This window comes from Mesoplodon mirus, assembly GCF_964341445.2.
Source record: "Mesoplodon mirus genome assembly, chromosome: 19".
Lineage (NCBI taxonomy): Eukaryota > Metazoa > Chordata > Mammalia > Artiodactyla > Ziphiidae > Mesoplodon > Mesoplodon mirus.
In genome coordinates, this window is record NC_138995.1 from 64,525,327 (window position 1) to 64,548,673 (window position 23,347).

Below are 23,347 nucleotides of genomic sequence, written 5' to 3' on the forward strand. Positions count from 1 at the left end.
GAGTTCAGGACAAGATCCTGAATGCCAGTCATACCATATCTCTTTGTTTCTTTTATTATTCAGTGGACGCCTCAAGGATAAAGTTCAAGTTTTGATATAGTTATGAAACCTAATCTTTATAGTGCAAGTACGGACCGTATTTCTGTCTTTCATCTGCTCTTCCAGCTGCCTTCTGGAAACCTCATGTTGCCTCTTCACATTGCAGAGCTATGGACATTTCTATAATGCACTCTTGTAGATGATGGTAGATAACACGGTATGTGGGAAATTCCTGATTCCGGCAGAGACTCCACATCTCATGACACCATCTGGAATGCGGTTAATGTTTCCCTGTGAGAGCAGGATATACTTAAGAAATCAGGATTGTGCCTCCGTAGGGAACCTACTTCTGGAGGTTCTCTGAGAATCCTCCTTTTTAGGTCCCGTATGGGAGTAGCCTGCCCGTTGTGTGGAATTCGGAATCTTTTCTTTAGTTGTGAAATGCGAACCCAATGAGTGACTCCCTGGAGTTTCACTGCTCCACTTGTCAACAGAACCCGAAGGGTCCCTTCCAAAGAGGTTCAAGAGTAGTTATTCTCTGACGTCTCTTCCAATAGATGAAATCTACTAGCTGAATATCACGAAGAAGCTGTTTAAAAGATATTTTCATGGGGCTTCCCTGGTGGCGCAGTGGTTGAGAGTCCGCCTGCCAATGCAGGGGACACGGGTTCGTGCCCCGGTCTGGGAAGATCCCACATGCCGTGGCTCAGAGGCCATGGCTCACGGGCCTAGCCGCTCCGTGGCATGTGGGATCTTCCCGGACCGGGGCACGAACCCGCGTCCCCTGCATCGGCAGGCGGACTCTCAACCACTGCGCCACCAGGGAAGCCCCCTCCCCCTGTGTCTTTACATTGTCTTCCCTCTCTGTGTGTGTATCCTTACTTCCTCTTCTTTCTTTCTTTGGTTGCACTGGGTCTTAGTTGTGGCACACGGGATCTTTTGTTGTGGCACGCGGGCTCTTGGTTGTGGCATGCAGGCTTCTCTAGTTGCAGTGCGCGGACTTCTCTCTAGTTGAGGCATGTGGGCTCAGTAGTTGCCCTGAGGCATGTGGGATCTTAGTTCCCCTACTAGGGATTGAACCCACGTCCCTTGCATTGGAAGGCAGATTCTTAACCACTGGACAACCAGGGAAGTCCTTAACTTCCTCTTCCTTTAAGGACAACAGTCACCTTGGATTAGGGTCCACCCTAGTGACTTTATTTTACCTTTTTAAAGACCCTGTTTCCAAATACAATGACATTCTGAGGTACTGGATGTTAAGACTTCAACATATGGATTTGGGGACATACAATTCAGCCCATAACTGCCTGCACCCTTCTTTTCATAGGGAGCTAACATTGTGGAGTTCTCTTGAGGGTTACCTCATTTACCAGCCCCCAAATTATCCATCAGAGGAACAATTTATTAATTCCACTTCTCAAAGGAGGGAGCTGCAGCTCAGAGAGGATGACTTTGACAAGGGCACACATCTGCCAAGTGGCTGAGTTAGGGAAGATTTAGTCAACACTGCTCTGATTCAGCTCACCTATTTCCTTTGTTTTTTTGGGTTTTGTAAAGATTTTTAAAGTTTTAAAATTTTTTATTTTTTTATTTTTGGTTGCATTGGGTCTTCGTTGCTGCACGCGGGCTTTCTCTAGTTGTGGCAAGCGGGGGCTACTCTTCGTTGTGGTGCACGGGCTTCTCATTGTGGTGGCTTCTCTTGTTGCAGAGCACAGGCCCTAGACGCATGGGCTTCAGTAGTTGTGGCATGCGGGTTCAGTAGTTGTGGCTCGCGGGCTTTAGAGCGCAGGCTCAGTAGTTGTGGTGTACGGGCTTAGTAGTGGTGGTGCACAGGCTTAGTTGCTCCGCGGCATGTGGGATCTTCCTGGACCAGGGCTCAAACCCGTGTCCCTTGCATTGGCAGGCGGATTCTTAACCACTGTGCCACCAGGGAAGCCCTCACCTACTTACCTTGTATCTGCGCCCTGACAGAAACATCTGGGGACTCCAGCCAGACCCACAGATACCTCTTCTGTGAGATCATCTGCTGAGCACTGAACCATCATGTAACCACACCCTGACATTTCAACCTGAGGAACCTGGCCCCTTCCCCATGGGCATGCAGTGCCTTCCCTGCAAACTCACTTCTCTCCTGTGAATAGTATTCTCATGGACAGCAGCACCATCACCCTGGTATCCCTAACAGGGTCATCAGTGTCACCCCAAACACATCACTGGCCCTCATCTGAAACTAATTTTTAAATCAACTATAGTTCAAAAATATATATATGAAAAATTTTCACTTCCTAATCATTTCACATTTCATTTTTTTCTATATTCTTGAGGTTATGTGTGGCTACTGAATTAGTATGGTGGAAATAGACTACATTGGTGTGCTACTGGGAACTTTTTCCAACTCCATGGTCAGTGAGTTCATACTGACAGTTTTAAATTGGCCATTGATGGGAATATATACAGCAGAGAAACTGGCAACACTACAAAGTATGGCTTGATTTATTGGGGTTTTTGGTTTTTTGCTTTTTTGCTGTGCAGCTTGCAGGATCTCAATTCCCCGACCAGGGATTGAACCTGGGCCACGATAGTGAAAGCACAGAGTTCTAACCACTGGACTGCCAGGGAACTCCCCTTTATTTATTGTATGTTGAATAGTTAGACTTAAAGTAATGGAGAATATATTAAAAATGCAGATTAAACTTAAAATTAGCTGTTAGTTATATGTGGTTATTGCAACGTACCCCCCAAAATAAATAAATAAATAAATAAGGTAGGGTAGATATCTTCCAGTATTCCAGAATAGTAAATACAATTATTCCTTCGTTAAGAAGTCACATCACTGAAGAATGAATGAAGTTGCAACATAAGTCTTTATTGTTTCACTGTCTTCTAATTGGTTAATGAAAAGAAAAATATCCAAAATTCATTTTTAAAAAACAGGCAAAGATATGAACATTCTTACCAGACATACAGGTGGCAAATTAACAAATGAAAAATGCTCAACATCCTGAAACATCAGGGAAGTGGGACTAAAACGACAATGAAATACTGTTACATACACTTATTAACAGGGTCAAAATTGAACTTTGGCTCAGTGGTTAAGAATCCACCTGCCAATGCAGGGGACACGGGTTTGAGCCCTGGTCCAGGAAGATCCCACATGCCACAGAGCAACTAAGCCCGTGTGCCACAACTACTGAGCCTGCACTCTAGAGCCCGCAAGCCACAACTACTGAGCCCGTGTGCCACAACTACTGAAGCCCGTGCGCCTAGAGCTCGTGCTCTCAACTAGAAGCCACTGCAATGAGAAGCCCACGCACTGAGACAAAGAGGAGCCCCAGCTCACTGCAACTAAAGAAAGCCCGTGTGCAGCTATGAAGACCCAATGCAGCCAAAAATAAATTAATTAATTAACTTTTTAAAAAAATCTCCATAAAAAAGGATCAAGGGGCTTCCCTAGTGGGGCAGTGGTTAAGAATCCACCTACCAATACAGGGGATGCAGGTTCGATCCCTGGTCCAGGAAGATCCCACATGCCGTGGAGCAACTAAGGCCGTGCGCCACAACACTAAGCCTGCGCTCTAGAGCCTGTGAGTGACAACTACTGAGCCTGTGTGCCACAACTGCTGAAGCCCGCGTGCCTAGAGCTGGTGCTCTGCAAGAGAAGCCACGGCGGGGCTTCCCTGGTGGCGCAGTGGTTGAGAGTCTGCCTGCCGATGCAGGGGACGCGGGTTCGTGCTCCGGTCTGGGAAGATCCCACATGCCATGGAGCGGCTGGGCCCGTGAGCCATGGCCGCTGAGCCTGTGCGTCTGGAGCCTGTGCTCCGCGACGGGAGAGGCCACAACAGTGAGAGGCCCGCATACCGCAAAAAAAAAAAAAAAAGAAAGAAAGAAAGAAGAGAAGCCACGGCAATGAGAAGCCCGCACAATGAAGAGTAGTCCCACAACTAGAGAAAGCCTGCGCACAGCAATGAAGACCCAACGCATAAAAAAAAAAGCGTCAAAATTTAAAAAGTCCTGCCATACACACCATTGGCAAAGATACGGAAGAACTAGAAGTCTCTCACTGCTGGCAGGAATACAAAAGGGAACAATTGTGCTAGGTCACAGTTTGATGCTTCTTGAAAAGTTATACATTTATCTAACCTGTAACTCAGGCGTTGCGCTCTGAGGTATCAGCACAAGAGAAATGAAATATATCAGTATTGAAGAGTTGTATTAAAATGTCTATAGCAATTTTGTTTGATATAGCCAAAAACTGGAAACAATTCAGATATCCAAAAAACAGATGAAGGAATAAACAAATAGTGATCGATCCAAGTATGTAGTGATATACTCCTCAACAACATAAAAGGAATGAACTACCCACATAAGAACCACTGATGAATCTCAAAATAAATACACTGCCTGAGGAGGACACCCGGGGGAAAAAAGACTAAACATTTTATAATTCCATTCATATAAAGTTATAGAAAATGCAAAATATTTTATTATAGAATAGATCAATGCTTGCCTGGAAGGCCAGGGAGGGCAGAGAGAAAGAGATTATTAAAGGGCATGAGGTAAATACTGGGTAATGCATAGGTGAATTATCTTGATTGTTCGATGGTCTCATGGGTTTATATGAATGTCAAAACTTATCAAATGGTACAGCTTAAATATGGACAATTTATTATTATTTTTTGTGTGTGGCTATTTTGAGTCTTCGTTGCTGCACATGGGCTTTCTCTAGTTGCTGTGAGTGGGGGCTACTGTTTGTTGCAATGCACGGGCTTCTCATTGCGGTGGCTTCTCTTGTTGCAGAGCACGGGCTCTAGGTGTGCGGGCTTCAGTAGTTGTGGCACATGGGCTCAGTAGTTGTGGCTCATGGGCTCTAGAGTGCAGTCTTAGTAGTTGTGGTGCACGGGCTTAGTTGCTCCGTGGCATGTGGGATGTTCCCAGACCAGGGCTTGAACCCGTTTCCCCTGCATTGGCAGGCGGATTCTTAACCACTGCACCACCAGGTAAGTCCCAATTTATTGTTTATTAACTGTACCTAAAAAGCGCTAAGAAACAAAAAAATTCTTACTGTTTTAGAAAAATAAAGTTTAGCAAACCTATGTTAACACCACCATATCCCTTGTAATGCTCTGGGATCGGTGCCTAGCCTCAGTAGTAGCAAATATTGGTGAGCAATGAAGACCATTTACAGCTGAGTCAGTAGGAATGCAGGCTGGGTCACAAAGGCCACATCATCGGACTAAGAGATCTTCGGTCATTCCCTCCCTGTTTCCCTGTCTGTGCAGCAATGGCCTTAAGGTGAACAGCCCAGAGAAGCCGGGCTGTTTATAGGAATCCATAAAACCATTAGATTATTTTCTGAGAAGGCCCTCAGCTATACAAGATACACAGTTCTGAAGGTCCTGAGAATTTCTGCAGTTGCTCATCCTTCACAGCCATGGTGCCTGGAACACTGTGGATACCCTTTTAAAAGAGGCATATTCCAGCCAGTTTCTGCAGTCTCCTGTGATCTCTACTAATCAGCTGTTCCTGTAATTATTATCATTCCCCCTATAATCTTTCAACCAAGGATACTACCACACATACAGAATTCTGGATGTTAGGGCACATGGCTCCGCTGCAGGATCTAGGGAACAGACTTCTCTCACCAGTGCTGAGCAGGATGCAGTATCTCTTGTGAATAAGAGAACAATTTCATGTTGTTCCCAGAAGTACTGGAGGTTGTCACAACTGCTCCCTCCTCAGGATAAGTTCTGTCACCACAAAAAATACTAGCATTCAGCCTCCAAATTAGGACCAAGCAAGCAAACCAGGCCCAGACCTGCAGGAGCACTGCCACCATTCCATCCACCCATGAGGCACACGAGGGTCAGGATCCCACAAAATCTGTTTCTTTTATTCTGGCAGAACCCAGTTGTTCTCAAACTACCCCTTAAAGTGAACAGAACCCTTGAGATTAAAGGTGACGGAAACCTTAAGGCCTTTGTTATAGCAGAAAACCAAAACAATGCAGGCAGGCTGTTCCTGGGTCAGTGACTTGGAGGCTGGGAATTCCATCACAAGAGTCATGTGAGACCAACAAAATCCCCAGAAAAGGTAGTCCATCTTTACAAGTCACCAGCAGAACTCAGATGGAGTCCTCTTGGTCACAACTGGGTCAAGTCCCTGCCCTAACTAATCAGAGAGAAAGGAGAGTACTCTAGCTTCTCATGAAGTCCCTGAGAGAATGAGAAGACACTGAGTTTTCATGCCCCAAACACACTGGGGTGGGTACATGATGCACAATCTGGGCACCTGCCAGGTGGTGGAGGTGAATGGCTTCTGCCTTAGATCTGACAGGACAGTAATCTGGCAAGGGCTCCAGTAATCTGGAAGGTTAAAACATAAAGTGTGCCTTCCACATATCTGAAATTTATGTTGATGTTTGGATGTATGAAGTTCACTTCAGGCAGATGGCACCCTCAAAAGGCACCTCCTTGAGTGTTGTTATACTGAAGGAGGACATATGACGTTTCTGCATGTCTAAGTTGCTTTTCCTGTGTGAATTTTGTGGTAATCAAGAAGGTAAGGCCTTTGGCTTATGGCTTCCTCACATTTAACACACCCATAAGGCCCAATCCTGTATGAACTCTGGTGTTGAGTGAGGTTGGAGCTGTGGCTAAAGGCGTTCCCACATTGGTCACACTTATAAGGTCTTTCTCCTGTGTGAACTCTCTGATGGTCACTGAAGTCGGAGCTTCATATATGTGGGGTTTTCAACACCAACCAATTCTCTGCACACACCAACTGGGTGTCCTACAATTTAATTCAGTTCTGAAACTAGGCGCTCAGACTTAGCACAGACCCCACAGCTTACGGGCTCAGTCCTACAAGACTGCCCAATCCAAGGTGGATCCCTAGGTTACCCACACTTCTGTCCAAATTGACCACAAATCAGGGGGTTCCCATGACCACCCTAGCTCAGCTTTGATAATCTGCTAGAATAGCTCACAGAGCGCCAAGGAAACATTTTTACTTACTAATCTGTTTATTACAAAGGCTATTTCAAAGTATACAAATGAACAGGCCAGATGATGAAGTACAGAAGACAATGTCTAGGAAGGTCCCAAAGCAGAAGCTTCTGCCCTGAGAAGCTTGGTATGTGCACCCTCCTAGCCCATTGATGCTTTCTTGCTGACCAACCAGGAAGTTCTCTGAACCCCATCCTTTAGGGGTTTTATGGAGGCTTTGTTATCTAGTCATGATTGATTAAATCACTGACCATTGGAGTTTAACTGAAACTCCAGGTTCTCTTCCAGGAGGTGGGGAGAGACGGGGCTGACAGTTCCAAACTCTAATCACAAAATTGGTTCCTCTAGCAACCAGTCACCAACCAGAGCTTCCTAGGGGCCTTTGAAGGGGTCTCCTCTTTAGCATGCTCCAATATGAGAGGCTTGAAATGTTCTTTTCAAAATGTCATCAGGTTATTCTTATCCGCCCAGAGTTTGGAAACCATAACTCCAGGCCACTCAATGTGATTATCTCACACTCAGTTTTGAACCACTGGTCATAAGAGACAAAAACAACACGAAAAGCTCCTCCAATTACAGGACAAATTCCACTTCACTCTGTTATCAAAGCTACAAAATATAGTAAATCCCACACAGTAGATTGTCCCAGGCCCCTTACATGTTTGTGACTAAATCAGTAATCTGAAGTGGGCAGGAACATTAAGGGCATCATGCCTCACAGCAAGTTCTTACCAAAGGATTGCTCCAAGATACATAGTTTTGTTTGATTTTGTTTTAATAGCATAAGTGCTCTTACATATGGAATCTCATCTCTTTTCCCTGCTCTTTTTTTAAAAATAAATTTATTTATTTATTTACTTTTGACTGCGTTGGGTCTTCGTTGCTGCGCTCATGCTTTCTCTAGTTGCAGCGAGCAGGGGCTACTCTTCCTTGCAGTGAGTGGGCTTCTCATTGTGGTGGCTTCTCTTGTTGTGGTGCATGGGCTGTAGGCGCACGGGCTTCAGCAGTTGTGGCACGCGGGTTCATTAGTTGTGGCTCGCGGGCTCTAGAGTGCAGCAGGCTCAGTAGTCGTGGCACACAGGCTTAGTTTCTCCACGGCATGTGGGATCATCCCGGACCAGGGCTCGAACCCGTGTCCCCTGCATTGGCAGGTGGATTCTTAACCACTGCGCTACCAGGTAAGTCCTCCAAGATACATAGTTAAGTGAGAAAAGCAAAGTGCATATCTGTATATGAAATATGACTTTATTTTTACTAAGAAAAGCAGCTTGTATAGGACTATAGTTTAACATATAGATAACACACAGATAGCAATCCATGTGCAGAAGCAATCCTAAAGTGATCCTATACTGTAAGCTTTGTTTTTCCTCCAGGAGGTTTAATTATCTGACACTTTTGACATTCTATTTTATAATTGTATATGGTGTAGAACATCTTCATAAACACTACAAAACATTTTATACTTTTCTTATATTTAGGAATCAAATATGTACTGATCCAGTTTTTTTTTCCAACTTCAGCTAAAAAAATCCTACATATTTAGACAGAACACCTGTAAATTGCAAGAAATGCAGGTATATGTCTCTGCAGAATACACAGCAGAATGATGGATATTTCTTGAGCATGTATCATTATCACTTGGAAGCTTGTTAAAACACAAATTCTTTGGCCTGGCCCACAGAGTGCCTCATTCAGGTCTGGGTTCAGAATTGAGCATGTGCATTTTTTTTCTCTCTTTTTTTGCAGTACGCGGGCCTCTCACTGTTGTGGCCTCTCCCATTGGACACAGGCTCCGGACACGCAGGCCCAGCAGCCACGGCTCACGGGCCCAGCCGCTCCACAGCATGTGGGATCCTCCCGGACTGGGGCACGAACCCATGTCCCCTGCATCGGCAGGTGGACTCTCAACCACTGCGCCACCAGGGAAGCCCGAGCATGTTCATTTTTAATGAGTCTCCTGGTGACACTGATGGTGAAGGTCCTGGGATCAAACTCTGAAAATCAGGGTTCTAGGAAAGGTGAGCATGCCTGGTTTCAGGCCCCAGTTCACCATAGTGGAAATTTTCAATTTTGGCTCTGAGCGGCAGAGCCAAGACTTGTTACCCACATGCCCTGAGTGTCTCTGCAGTGAGCAAAGGAGAGGAATGGCCAGCTGGGCTGGTATCCTGCACTCTGCACTGCTGAGGAGACCTGTGAAGCCTCCACCCACTGAACAACGTGGTCACCTACTTCTTCTCCCCAAAATTTATTGCAAAAGTACCCAGAGGGCTCATCTCTTACGTCCTTCAAGTGTTTTCTCAAAGGCCCTCTTATTAAAAAGGTCTCCCTTTCTGTGCTGTGTAGTATTATACTCCATACTGTACTTCTCGGGATACTCACCTTGCCTTCTCCCAATTTGTCTGCCACATTATAACATATTATACAATTAGTCTTTTCTGTTTCTGATCTTTCTTCCTTGAGTACAATGTAAGTCCTATGAATTCAGGGGTCTTTGTCTCTGTTATGACCCAATGTCTCCCATGTACCTACAGTAAATACCTAAAACCAACTATTTGCTCATTGATCATTAGTGAAACCAGGGACTAAATATGACATCTCAGCTTCCCTGTATATTTTTACAACTCTGGTTAGATCTGTTAAAGAAAAATTATTCAGACGCTTGTAAAAAAGTTGGGATTTGTAGCCAAGGAGGAAGGGGGGTGGTGTCAGTGGATAAAAAATTACTAAGAGAGCAGGGAAGTTCTTCCTAAACTGACCTAAACAATTCTTGCAGAAGGTGTAGGTCAGTGTGATCAGGTATTGCCTGTGTGATGGTGAGGGATGAGGAAATTTCATCAGATATCAGTGGCTATCAGACATTGAGGATGGGAAATTCTTGCCAAACCAACTTAGCAGAATTCTTGCTCTTGAGGACAAGGCCTAAAGACTGGGTCTAATAAAATAAAAAAATAAAATAAAATAAATAAAGAAAAAAAGCTTAGAAGGGGCTTGACTAAAGTTTAGTCAAGGAGAGGCGCTGTTAGATCTATTTTTGTACTTCTGATTCAGGGTGGCCCAATATCCTTCCTCTGTCTTCCTTGACAGAACACGATCTGGAGTATTTTCTCTCTTGCCCCTGACCTAATGTACATAGACTGGAAAACTAACTTTATGCTTTGGAGTGCATGCATTTGAATTGAAATAAGATAATGTTTATTAGCTTCCGCTAACAAACACATTTTGTGTCTGACTCTATAAAAATATGTTCGTTTGGATTTGTAGTCTTTGGGGGCATCTGAAATTGTTTGTTTGAACCTCTCTTCCCCACCCTCCCCCACCCCACCCCACCCCCACCCCCGGGCCGTGCCCCGCGGCTTGCGGGATTTTATTTCCCCCACCAGGGATTGAACCCGTGCCCTCAGCAGTGAAAGCCAGAGTCCTAACCACTGGACCTCCAGGGAATTCCCTGAAATAGTATTTTTGGCTTCTGGGAGCATGCCAATCTTCACCGAGTCCGAAACGATATGTCTCCAAACACTTGGGTGATCAGCTGCAGAGAGCATTTGGCAAAAATAGGATTAAGATCCCTTTAAAGGCGGGGCGAAGCTCACCTGGATATATCTTTTCCCAACTCCCCTCCTGGCAGAGCTAATCCTTTCCAGCAGGAAGCCCAGTCTCCTCAATGTGTGGATCTGTTGGGACTACATTACCCAGAATGCCCAGTATCGAGCGGCAGGAACGCTACCCAATGAACGCTTAGAGACAGGAGGCCGTAGGCTGTCAGGGCGGAACTTCTGGCTTCCTTTTCACAGCGGCCATGTTAGCTACTCTTGGTTTTGTTTGACCAGTGTGAGAGATTTGGGAATTGTGGGTCCATCTCGAGGTGACGGAATTGAGAAGGTCCGAGAGGAGCGGCTGTCCCCGCGGCATAGAGGCGGGTCTGAAATTCAGCGACGCCGCCCGGGGGCCCCGCGCCAGGCCCCGGAGAGGGTCCGCCGTGCCTGCGTCCCGCCTCTCCCGGCCCCGGTCCGCCCACAGAGTCCGATGGCGGCGGCGGCGCTGAGGAACCTGCCTCAGGTAAACGCTCGTCCTCCGGCCCTCACCGCCCTCACCGCCCTCACCGCACCAGACTAAAGCCCCGAGTGCGGGGCGCTTGCTCACGTGCCCGAAGCCCAGGCCGCGGTGTCCGGGATGGTGGTGGGGCGTGGGCAAGGGTGACAGGCGGAGGGACACCTGGTAAAAGGAGAACCGATCACTGAGGAGCAGAGGTTGAATAGCTACCCTGAGTCCCAGTCTTCGGGGTCAAGCAGGGGTATAGGGAGGTCTGAGCCCATCGAACCCCGCCATAGACTCATTGCTCAAGACTTGGCTTTTCCGCGTTTCCCACGGCTGCAGAGGCGCTTTTTGGAAACAACACAGCCAAGTGGAGGGTGCCCCATTCCCTCACTGGCCCTGACCTCCACCCACATGTTCTCTGGATTGTGGTTTCTTGCGACTCGTAAGTGCCGTGCCCCCAGTTTGGGGTCTGGAAGCCCTGGAGAAACCTTAAGGCCAGGGTTATGTGAAGGTGTTTCCGTTTCTGGCAAGGTAGTATTACCAACGTCTTAACTGGCTACATCTGGCTGTTGCATGAAGTATATAGACTGTGGGTTGGAGGAAGGCGTAAGGAATATCAGTATGGAGGCTACTGCTATAATCCAGGTGAGGGTCAGTGGACCAGAGTCATGGTTTAGGAGGTATGATTGGATTCTGGATGTGTGTTTTTATTTTTATTTTATTTTATTTTTTTATTTTTTTTTTACGGTACACAGGCCTCTCACCGCTGTGGCCTCTCCCGTTGCGGAGCACAGGCTCCGGACGCGCAGGCCCAGCGGCCATGGCTCACGGGCCCAGCCGCTCCGCGGCATGTGGGGTCCTCCCGGACCGGGGCACGAACCCGCGTCCCCTGCATCGGCAGGCAGACTCTCAACCACCGCGCCACCAGGGAAGTCCCTGGATGTGTGTTTTTAAAAGTGACAACTATATTTTCTGATGTGAACTATGAGGGAGTAAAACAGGATTCAGGGATATTCCTAGGGTTGGTTTTTTTGTTTTGTTTTGTTTTTTAGCAGGTGTGGGAATAGAAGCTCTGTCAACTGCGATGAGGAAGCTGGTAGTAGGAGTAATATTCCCCAGAGATATCAGGAGCTTCTGAGATGTTGCCTAGAGCATTAAGTGGAGGAATTAAGTGAGCAGCTAAATACACAGGTCTGGAAGTCTGGGGTGTGGGACAGTGAGGTGGGGACCACCATAGGCATGGGCTGTGGGATCCAGTCTCAAAGGTGATGTGTACTTGAAGAGGGAGTATGCTTGATGACCCCAGGGCCCTGGTATTGAGACTTCTGTGACCTTGGCCACACCAGTGGAACAGCCTGGCATGAGTGTGTGGATCCCTCTCTGCCAGGTCCACAGCTTAGATACCTACTTGCCCGCCCGCCTCTTCTTGTTGATGGCTGGTTCCAGTGATCAGTGGGACCGTTTGAAGACAGTGGCACCAATGGCGCCAGGGCCTGGTGTTTCCTCTGAGTTGGAGAGCTTGGGAGGAGGATGGGCATGGGGCGTGGATTGTTGTCCCTGAGAAAGGGGCCGTTTGTGGTTTCATCTGTCTCCATCTTGCCAGGGCAGTGTGACCTTCAAGGATGTGGCCGTGTACTTCTCCTGGGAGGAGTGGGATCTCCTTGATGATGCTCAGAGATGCCTGTACCACAACGTGATGCTGGAGAACTTGGCACTTATAACTTCCTTGGGTAAGGCTGTCACACCCACCTCTGTGCCTTGAACTAGTCTCTGCCCTTCCTTTTTTCCCCAGGAGCAGTCTGTCCTCACATCAGGACCATGGGCACTGCTTCCTTCCTTAGTTCCCTGGGTTGGTGCTGTGGTTCGTTGGGCTGAGGTTTGTGCACTGCCCTCTCCTTCCTTTAGCATGCCCAACATTCGCTTCCCTGTTGACTTACAGTTCTTTTTTTATTATTATTCTTTTAAAAAAATTCTTTATTTTCCATTATGGTTATCGTAGGATATCAAATCCCTTGCTTCTTGTATCGTCAAGGTGTTATGTATTTGATCAGTGAGGGAGTGGGGTTGGGTTGGAGAGCCCACAGAGGTTCACAGTATGTGTATGAATCAAGCAAGATGACTCAGAGGGAGCCTGGTCCTGCATAATAGCACATAGAGGGCATGATGACAATGCTGTATTCAAATCATGCCAGAAACTTACTGTGTTTGACCAGAATTTTGATGCCCGTGGCCGCACTTCATTTCTGGCTTCCTCCCCTCTTCTTGACACTGGGCCAATTCGTCGTCTCTACTGTCACTGCTACTTTTAGCTTCCAACCTGAGGTTAGCCTCCCATCTCTGGACCCCTCCCTCACCCGTTTGTCTCACTACTACAACTGCAGTGCCTTCTGCATTGGCCCCTATATATTCTTCTTCTTTTTTTACTTTAAAAATTTTATGTATTTATTTATCTTTGGCCGTGTCGGGTCTTCATTGTGGTGCGCGGGCTTCTCTCTAGTTGCGGCGGCACGTGGGTTTCTCTCTAGTTGTGACGTGCGGGTTTTCTCTCTCTCACTGAGGCGTGCAAGCTCAGTAGTTGTGGCGTGCTAGCTTACTTGCTCCGTGGCATGTGGTATCTTAGTTCCCCGACCAGGAATCGAACCTGGGTCCCCTGCATTGGAAGGCAATTCTTTACCACTGGACCACCAGGGAAGTCCCCCTATGTATTGTTTCATGAGGTGTGCACACACTCTTAAACAGTCCTTAAAGACCAGCTGCCCTGATATAGTCGTATTTTCTTGGGTCTTGGCACAACCCTTTCATACAGTGTTCATGTGTCACCAGCAGACAGGTTCCTTTTCAAAGTTCTTTGTAGAAGAAGGAATTGCATACCCTGTCTCTTCTTTTTGTGTCCACCACAAGGTTGTGTCCTTCACCTCATGAGACCTCTCCCATTCTGTGATCTTTATAGCTCAGTAGCGCTAAGCAGCCCCATCCTCAACTGGAACCAACTCCTTGCTCCTGCAAACAATCCCATGGACAGGTTCCTAGGTTTGTTACATACACTTTAGTAGTAGCTGTCCCCTCCGACCAAAGTCAATGTGCACTTCACCAGCGTTACTTGCTTTCAGGTTGTTGGCATGGAGCGGAGGATGAAGAGGCACCTCCTGAACAGAGCATTTCTGTACATAGAATGTCACAGGTCAGTACTCCCAAGGCAGGTGTGTCCACCCAAAAGGCCCATTTTTGTGAGATATGCGGCCCGGACTTGGGAGACATTTTGCACTTGACTGAGCACCAGAGGCAGAAACTGTACGATATTGGGGCGTGGGAGCAGCAATTGTATTTCAGTGCAAAACTTCAGCACCAAAAGCAGAACATTGGAGAAAAATGCTTCAGAAGCAACGTGGACAGAGCCTCATTTATGAAAGACTGCAAATTTTTTGTGTCAGGGAAGTCCCTTTCCCGTGGGGAGTCCACATACACCAGGGAGAAGTCAAACAGGGGAACTGAGTGTGGAGCTGCCTTTCACAGGGGGAAAACTCATTATAACTCTGGAGAATGTACTGAAGACTTTAGTTGCAAACACATGCTTTTTCAGCACCAAAGAGTCCCCACTAGAGAAAAATGCTACATGTGCAGCGAATGTGGGAAATCTTTTAGCAAAAGCTACAGCCTCAATGACCATTGGAGAGTTCATACTGGGGAAAAGCCTTATGAGTGTGGGGAATGTGGGAAAACCTTTAGGCAGAGCTCTAGCCTCATTCAACACCGGAGAGTTCACACTGGAGCAAGGCCTCATGAGTGTGATGAATGTGGAAAATTATTTAGCAACAAATCCAACCTCATTAAACATCGGAGAATTCATACTGGGGAAAGGCCATATGAGTGTAGTGAATGTGGGAAATCCTTTAGCGAAAGCTCTGCACTCCTTCAACACCGGAGTGTGCACACTGGAGAAAGGCCTTATGAGTGCAGTGAGTGTGGGAAATTCTTTACCTACCACTCCAGTCTCATAAAACACCAGAGAGTTCACTCTGGATCAAGGCCCTATGAATGCAGTGAATGCGGAAAATCCTTTACTCAAAACTCTAGCCTCATTGAACACCGTAGAGTTCATAGTGGAGAAAGGCCTTATAAGTGCAGCGAATGTGGGAAATCTTTTAGCCAAAGCTCTGCACTTCTGCAACATCGGAGAGTTCACACTGGAGAAAGGCCTTATGAGTGCAGCGAGTGTGGGAAATTCTTTACTTACAGCTCCAGTCTCTTGAAACACCAGAGAGTTCACACTGGATCAAGGCCTTATGAGTGTAGTGAATGTGGGAAATCCTTTACTCAAAACTCCAGCCTGATTAAACACAGGAGAATTCACACTGGAGAAAAGCCTTATGAGTGCAGCGAATGTGGGAAATGTTTTAGCCATAGCTCCAGCCTCATTAAACACCGAAGAGTTCACACTGGTTAAAGGCCTGATGAGTGCAGTGAATGTGGGAAATCCTTTACCCATAGGTCCAACTTCAGTGACCACTAGAGTGTTCACACTGGAGAAAGGCTTTACGTGCATTTGAATGTGGGAAATTCATCTCCAGGCTCCTAAAACACCATAGTGTCACATTGGAGGAAAGCCTTATGAGTATGGCAGATGTGGAAAATCATTTGGCCAAAGTCTAGCCTCGGTACACTCCAGAGAATTCGCAGTGGAGAAAGGCCTTATAACTTATAAATTCAGTGAATGTGAGAAAGCCTTCCGCTGAAGAACTTACCTCATGGGATACCACAGATTTCAAATGGGAGAACTACCTTCAATGTGCAGGTATATATGATTTCTTTGTTCAGTGCAACACAGGAGGAGATCCCTTATGAAGATGCCATTTGCCTGTATTGAACCACATATATCCAAACATCCACTTAAATTCCAGGTATGTGGGAGCTGCATTGCACTTTTTAACCTGTCCAGGGCCCTTGCCAGATTTATGTCGCTGCCAGTTCTGTAGCAGAGGTCATTTCACCTCTAACCACCTGGGAGATGCCCATAGTATGCAACATTCACCCAACCTAGGGTGTTCAGGGAAGGAAACCCCAGTGCTCTCCCATTTGTGGGATGATTCATGAGTAGCTTGAACACTTAGTCTTTCCCAGTTTTTTTCCTCCCTCATGAGTTAAATCATGGACCTTACCCAGTTTTGGCCTAGAGAACTCCGTTGGTGATTTGAAAAGATGGACTACATTTTTCAGGGATATTATTGATCTCATGAGACTCTAGTGATGGGATTTTCCAGCCTCCAAGTCACCAGACTGGGGAACAGTCTGCCTCCCATTGCTCTTGTTTGTATAATAATAAAGGTCTTATTGTTTAAGTCACCATTAATCTTAGGGGTTCTGTTCACTGTATGGGGTGGTTTGTTGTAAACTGGGTTTGCTGGCTTGAAGAGATGAACTGCTCTGGTCAGGATCCCAAACTGTGTGCCTCAGCAGGAACAGTATGATGGCAGAATATGCCTCTCCAGTTTTGGCCTAGGTTGCATTGCTGCTCGAAACCTTCAAGGAAAGACTGCAGGGCTTTGTGGTCTTAATTTTTAGATGGCATGCCATGATGTTTTGTAGGTTCAGAGTTCAAACTGAGGAGGGGGCTGTTTTTGGTTGCTGTGACAACCTTTAGTGCTTTTGAGAGCAACATAAACTTATTCTCTTGTTCACAGGCGATATTTCATCCTGCTCAGCACTGTTGAGGGAAATCTGTTTCCCAGGTCCTGCAGCGGAGCTATGTGCCCTGATGTCCTGAATTCTGTAGGGTAACATCAATGATTTTAAGATTAAAGGGGCCAGGGAAGTGATAATTGTTACAGAAACACTGGATTAATAGAGAGTGGAGGAGACTACAACATAATGGTTAGAATGTGCCTCTTTTAAAAGGTCACTCACAACGTTTAGTCACTATGGTTGTGAAGGATGAACAGGTACAGAAATTCTCAAGAGGTCCAGAACTGTATATCTTGTGTAGCTGAAGGCCTTGTCAGAGAAAATAATCAAAACGTTTTGTGGATTCCTGTGGCTTCTATGGGCTGTTCATCTAAGGCCATTGCTGTGCAAACAGGAAAACAAGGACCGAGAGAAGAGAGATTCTTAGTCTAGTGATATGGTATTTTTGACCCATCCAGTATCCCTGTTGAATGAAGTGGAAATAGTCTTTGTTTCCACTTCAAAAATTTCTCACCTATTTTTGCCGCCACTGGGGCAAGTGCTGAACCTGCCCATTGAGTCAGTATGGTTGCCAAAACTGATTTTCTAGAGTAGGAAATCCAGAATTTTAAGTTGAGTCATATTTTTAAAGTTTTAATAAGGTATAAATTATATGCAGTAAATATCTATATTTAAACTATACAATTTGATAATTTTTGATATCTATATAAATCCATGAAACCATCAATCATGATAATAAACGTCTCTGTCACCCCCATACTTACCTTTAATAATCCTTTAATAATCTCTGTCCTCCAAGCAGCCAGTGATTTGCTTTTCGTTATAACAAATTAGTTTGCATTTTCTAGAATTTTATATGATTGAAATCATAAAGTGTTTAGTCTTTTTTTTCCTTGGGTGCCCTCATGTGGCATATTTATTTTGCAGTTCATGGTGCTTACATGAGTAGTTCATCCTTTTTATGTTATTGAAAAGTGTGTTGTATTGCTATACCACTATTTATTTATTTATTCATCTGTTTATGGATATTTTAATTGTTTCCAGTTTTGACTATTGCAAATAAAAGCGGTACAGAAATTGGATACAGTTCTTCATATTGACATATTTCCTTTCTCTTGTGTTAACACGTCAAAATGCAATACCTGAATCAGAATGTAGGTGAATATATAATTTTAAAATTTATTTTGTTTATTTTCTTTGGCTTCATTGGGCCTTCGTTGCTGCGCAGACTTTAGTTGCGGCGAGTGGGGGATACTCTTCCTTGCGGTGAGTGGACTTCTCATTGCGGTGGCTTCCTTTTGTTGCAGAGCATGGGCTCTAGGGCACGTGGGCTTCAGTAGCTGCGGCGCACGGGCTCAGTAGTTGTGGCTCGTGGGCTCTAGAGCGCAGGCCCAGTAGTTGTGGCACACGGGCTTAGTTGCTCTGCGGCATGTGGGATCTTCCTGGACCAGAGCTCAAACCAGTGTCGCCTGCATTGGAAGGTGGATTCTTAACCACTGTACCACCAGGGAAGGCCCTATAAAACTTTAAGAAACACCAAATTGTTCTCTAAAATGATTGTTTCCTTTTGTATGCTTATAGCTGTGTATGAGAGTTCCAGTTCTCCCATATTCTTGCTAAAATGGATATGGTTAGCTTTTAAATTTTTGACTTTTTTAGTAAATATATAGCATTATGTCACTGTCATTTTAGTTGCATTTCCCTGATATTTCATAATGTTGAGCATAGCTTGTGTACAGGAAATATGGAAGAAGAGTGAGCATGTTAAACATTTTGAAAGACTCAATAAACCAAATTTAGATTGTGGCAAATTCTAATGAACAAATGGCTTAGCAGCTTCATCAAGTGAATAATATGAATTAAAAAATGGTAAGTTGGGGCTTCCCTGGTGGTGCAGTGGTTGAGAGTCCGCCTGCCGATGCAGGGGACACGGGTTCGTGCCCTGGTCCGGGAAGATCCCACATGCCGTGGAGCGGCTGGGCCCGTGAGTCATGGCCGCTGAGCCCACGCGTCCGGAGCCTGTGCTCCGCAACGGGAGAGGCCACAGCAATGAGAGGCCCGTGCACCGCAAAAAAAAAAAAGGTAAGTTGTACATAGTGGTTAAGAAACATGTAAGACACACCTAGTTATTGCCTAAGATAAATTTTGTATCCAGATTGCAATCAGTCTGCATTAAATAATGAATACAGTTGACAAAATTCAGCACTTACAACAGTTTATCATAATTTTAGGTATTTTGATTTTATGCAACAAAGTTATTGGAGTTATATAAGGGCATTTACATTTTAGAAACACATTCTGAAGGGGTTATATATGAAGTGACATGATGTCTGCGATTAGAAATAAACCACTAAGCGCATTGGGATATAGAGAATAAGAACAACCATAAAATGATAAATAATGACAGAATCATTACTTCTTACTAGTCTTTTCCATTTGGGGATATATTTGAAAATAGCCATTACAGAGGGTAGAGTATGTGCAGGTAGGGTAATTTCATATGATGAGAAGGATAAATTTAAAAGGCCAGGAGGAAACTCTTAGTTTTGATACTCTAAGTGTATAAATGTCAAAATGGATATTTTAAATATGAGCAGTTTAAATCAATCATGTCTGAACTAAACTGTTTAAAAAACAAATCTTCAAAACTTGTCACTTCCTAATCTTTTTGTTTTCATTTTCATAGATATTTTTTTGTGTGTGTCTGTGTGGCCATATTCCATTTTATTTGATCTGATATACAAAATCCTACGTAGGTTTTGAGGGTATTTGTAGCTTTAAAATAGAAAGGAACAATTAGCATTATCCATAGAAAGTTAGAACAGAAAAAAACGTTAGATGTCATGAGACCCATTTTTCTTCTTTCGCAGATAAGTAAATTAGGGCCCAGGAAGGGGAAGTGAGTGACTTGCACAGCTAGTTAGTAGCAGGATTGGAAGTAAACCCACGTTTAGTAACCCCTTGGTCCAATGTTTTGTTTCATATTTACATTATAAATTTTTTTACTTAAAGACTTTATTTTTTAAGAGCAGTTTTAGGTTCATAACAAAATGAAGAGGAAGGTGCCCTGCCCTTACACATGCATCACCTCCTTCATTATCACCATCCCCCACCAGAGTGGTGCTTTTGTTATAATCTTGTAATCGATGAACCTACATTGATACATTTTTATCACCCAGAGTCTATATAGTTCATGTTAGGATTTACTGCTGGTGGAGTTTGAACAAATTTATAATGATACGTTGCATCACTATAGTGTCACACAGAGTAGATTCACTGCCCTAAAAGTCCTCTATTCTGTGTATTGATCCCTGCTTTGTCCCCACATTACCTGGGAACCACTGATCTTTTTTACTATCTCCATAGTGTTGCCTTTTCCAGAATGCCATGTAGTTGGAATCATACGGTATATAGCTTTTTCAGATTGGCTGTTTTCACTTAGTAACATGCACTTAAGGTTCCTCCATGTCTTCTTATGGCCTGATAGTGCATCTCTTTTTTAAAACTGAATGATATTCCATTGTTTGGATATGCCACCATTTATACATTAACCTACTGAAGGAGACATCTTGGTTGCGTCAGGTTTTTTTGTGATTATGTACAGGTTTTTGTGTGAACATAAGTTTTCGACTCCTTTGGGTAAATACCAAGGAGCACAATTGCTGATAAGAGTATGTTTGTTTTCTAGGAAACTGCCAATGTGTCTTCCAAAGTGTCTGCACTATTCTCACCAGCAATGAATGAGAGTTTCTGTTGTTCCACATCCTCACCAGCATTTGGTGTTTTCAGTGTTCTAGATTTTGGATTCTAATAGATGTGTGGTGGTAGTTCATTGTTGAGGATTTTTGCATCAATGTTCATGAGCAATATTGGTCTGAAATTTTCTTGTAGTATCTTTTGTTTTGGTATTAGGGTAATGCTAGTCTCTGAAAATGAGTTAGGAATTATTCCCTCTGCTTCTAGCCTCTGAAATAGGTAGTAGAGAATTGGTATAATTTCTTCCTTAGATGTTCACTAGAATACACCAGTGAACCCATTTCAGTATGGTGTACTCTGTTTGGGGAGGTTATTAATTACTGATTCAATTTCTTCAGTTGCTGTATCTTTTTCTGTTATTCCTGTTACTCATAATTTATAGCTTTTGTAGTTGTCTGACAATTCTTGAGTATTCTGTTTTGTTTTTCAATCCCCGCCCCTCCCCGTTTTGGGGGTTTCTATTGAGATATCCTCAAGTCAGATTCTTTTCTTAGCTGCATCCAGTCTACGAATTAAACTCATCAAAAGCATTCACCATTTTTGTTACAGAATTTTTGCTCACTAGCATTTCTCTTTGGTTCTGTTTTAGAATTTCCATCTCAGTTTACATTGCATGTCTGTTCTTGCATGCTGTCTACTTGATCCAATAGAGCACTAAGCGTATTACTCATAATTGGTTTGAATTCCTGGTCTCAAGTCCACATCTGTGACTTCTCTGAGTTTGGTTCTGATACTTGCTCTGTCTCTTCAAACTTTTTTTTTCTTTTTTCTCTTCAAACTTTTAAAAACGTTTTTATTATGCCGTACAGCTTTTTCTTGATAGCTAAGTATGATGTGCTCCGTAAAAGGAACTGCTGTAAATAGGTCTTTTAAATGATTTTAAGGTATGGGGAGAGGAGAAGTGTTCTAGAGTCCTATGATTAGGTCTCAGTATTTCTTTTTCTTTTTGCATTATAACTTCCTCTTTAACCTATTAGGTCTTTAGAAATGTTTTCTTAAAAATTTCCAAACTTTGGGGCCTCCCTGGTGGCGCAGTGGTTGAGAGTCCGCCTGCCGATGCAGGGGATACGGGTTCGTGACCCAGTCTGGGAGGATCCCATATGCCGCGGAGCGGCTGGGCCCGTGAGCCATGGCCGCTGGGCCTGCGCATCCAGAGCCTGTGCTCCGCAACGGGAGAGGCCACAACAGTGAGAGGCCCGCATACCACAAAAAGAAAAAAAAAAAAAAAAAAAATTTCCAAACTTTGGACGTTTTGTTTGTGGGTTTAAGTTTTCTGTAAAAAAATATTTTAACTTGACACACAACGTAGGTCCCAGTGTTTTAGTGAGGTTTTCCTACTGGACTGTGAACGTCACATGTGCCTTTTCAGTCTCTCCTCTAAGGTGGAACAGGATGGCTAGAGTGGGCTCGAGTTGGGTATTTTCCTTCCCCCCAGTCATTTAGGCTCTGATAAAACCTAAGGCTCTGCTTTAAAATTTTCTCCTGGAACAGACTTTGCATACATAAAGAACAGAATGCTTTGGCATATTTGAAAATGGTTCCTTTTCCTTTCTCCCTGCTGGGAGTATGACAGGATTTTTCTCGGATATTCACTGCGAGAAACAGGTAGAACTCTAGGAGATAAAACTCAACAGAAGTGTAGGGTTTTTTTCCCCATGACTGGGTTCCCCTGGAGTTCTTCTCTCTCAGATTTGTCCCCACTGAGAGGAATTTGTCAATTACAGTTCAGGTTTCCCTGTCCTAGCATTGGTTACCACAGTGGTTTCAGCTTGTGGGTTTCTGCTTCAGTAACTTGTGATTCTCTGTGTTACCTTTTCAGTCTCTCCAATTTGGGGATGGTGGTTTGCCCTGTGACCACACTTCATTTAAGAATCTAAGAAGAATTGTTTATTTTTTCAGCTTGTTTAGCCTTTTGCTTGTTAGGATGGAGTGGCAAATGCCAGCTTTTTATATATGCTTGACCAGAAACCGAGGTACCCTCCTGCCCTTTTTATTTCATCCTCTGAACAGATTAAATTTCTGATACACTGGCACTGCTATGATCTGAATGTTTGTGTTCCCTTCAAATTCATATGTTGAAATCCTGACCCACATAGGTGATGGTATTGGGAGGCTGGGCTTTTTGGAGGTGCTTAAATCGTGAGAGTGGACCCCTCATGAATGGATTAGTGGCTCATAATAGAGGCTCCAGAGAGACCCCTAACCCCTTACACCTTGTGAGGACAGAGCAAAAAATCAGCAACATTGGAGAGGACCCTCAGCTGACCATGCTAAGCACCCTGATCTCTGACTTCCAGCCTCCAGTACTGTGAGAAATAATTATCTATTGTTTATAAAACATCCAGGCTGTGATATTTTGTTATAACAGCCAGAACAGACTAAGACACATTCTATCTTTTGTTACAGCTATTTTCAAATATATACAGAAATAGGAAAAACTATATCATGACACCCAATGAAGGCTTCCTCAATCTTCCGCCATTATTTATCATTTAATGGCCATTCTTGTTTTGTCCATCTTCACATACACTAGTGGATTATTTAATTTATGATCTCAGACATTACATCATTTAATGCATAACTTCTTGAGAATGCATTTTTTTAAATGTGAGGGCTATTTCATAACCCCAATAGCTGCTACCACACAAAAAAATATTTTAAAATATGATAAGTATGTTATCACTGCTTAATTATCTCAAAAGTTTGTGTGTTTCCTAAGTCAGATTAATCGCAGTTAGGATCCAAAATGTATTATGGCTTTCAGTAGCTGTCTCATAAGTCTCTTCACCTATAAGCTCCACCTACCTTTTTTATTCTTATTATTTATTTGTTGA

The 23,347-nt window shown here is 44.3% G+C and overlaps 2 protein-coding genes across 11 annotated transcripts in view; both read left to right on the plus strand.

Annotated features, from left to right (window-relative positions):
• Positions 1 to 10,397, plus strand: part of LOC309794606 (zinc finger protein 154-like) — a 43,446-nt gene extending 33,049 nt beyond the window's left edge. Inside the window, exon 5 of the mRNA XM_082606305.1 lies at positions 8,790 to 10,397. The gene's annotated coding sequence lies outside the window, so the exon portion shown is untranslated. The remainder of the gene's footprint in view (positions 1 to 8,789) is intronic.
• Positions 10,398 to 10,640: 243 nt separating this feature from the next.
• LOC309794613 (zinc finger protein 552-like) lies at positions 10,641 to 20,516 on the plus strand. Of its 10 annotated transcripts, none has more exons than XR_014292161.1 (5): positions 10,728 to 11,099; positions 12,682 to 12,808; positions 14,189 to 14,259; positions 16,757 to 16,849; positions 20,446 to 20,516. XR_014292161.1 is itself a non-coding variant. In XM_082606322.1 (4 exons), the coding sequence occupies exons 1-4, from the start codon at positions 11,067 to 11,069 to the stop codon at positions 15,579 to 15,581; spliced, it is 246 nt and encodes an 81-aa protein (XP_082462448.1). In that variant the 5' UTR covers positions 10,728 to 11,066; the 3' UTR covers positions 15,582 to 17,804. The 10 variants fall into 10 exon arrangements, 5 of the variants coding, with proteins under 5 accessions (XP_082462449.1, XP_082462448.1, XP_082462452.1 ...); XR_014292164.1 differs by lacking the exon at positions 20,446 to 20,516 and adding an exon at positions 15,894 to 15,976 and having other exon boundaries at positions 16,757 to 17,804; XR_014292160.1 differs by having other exon boundaries at positions 14,189 to 16,849.
• Positions 20,517 to 23,347: the final 2,831 nt, after the last annotated feature.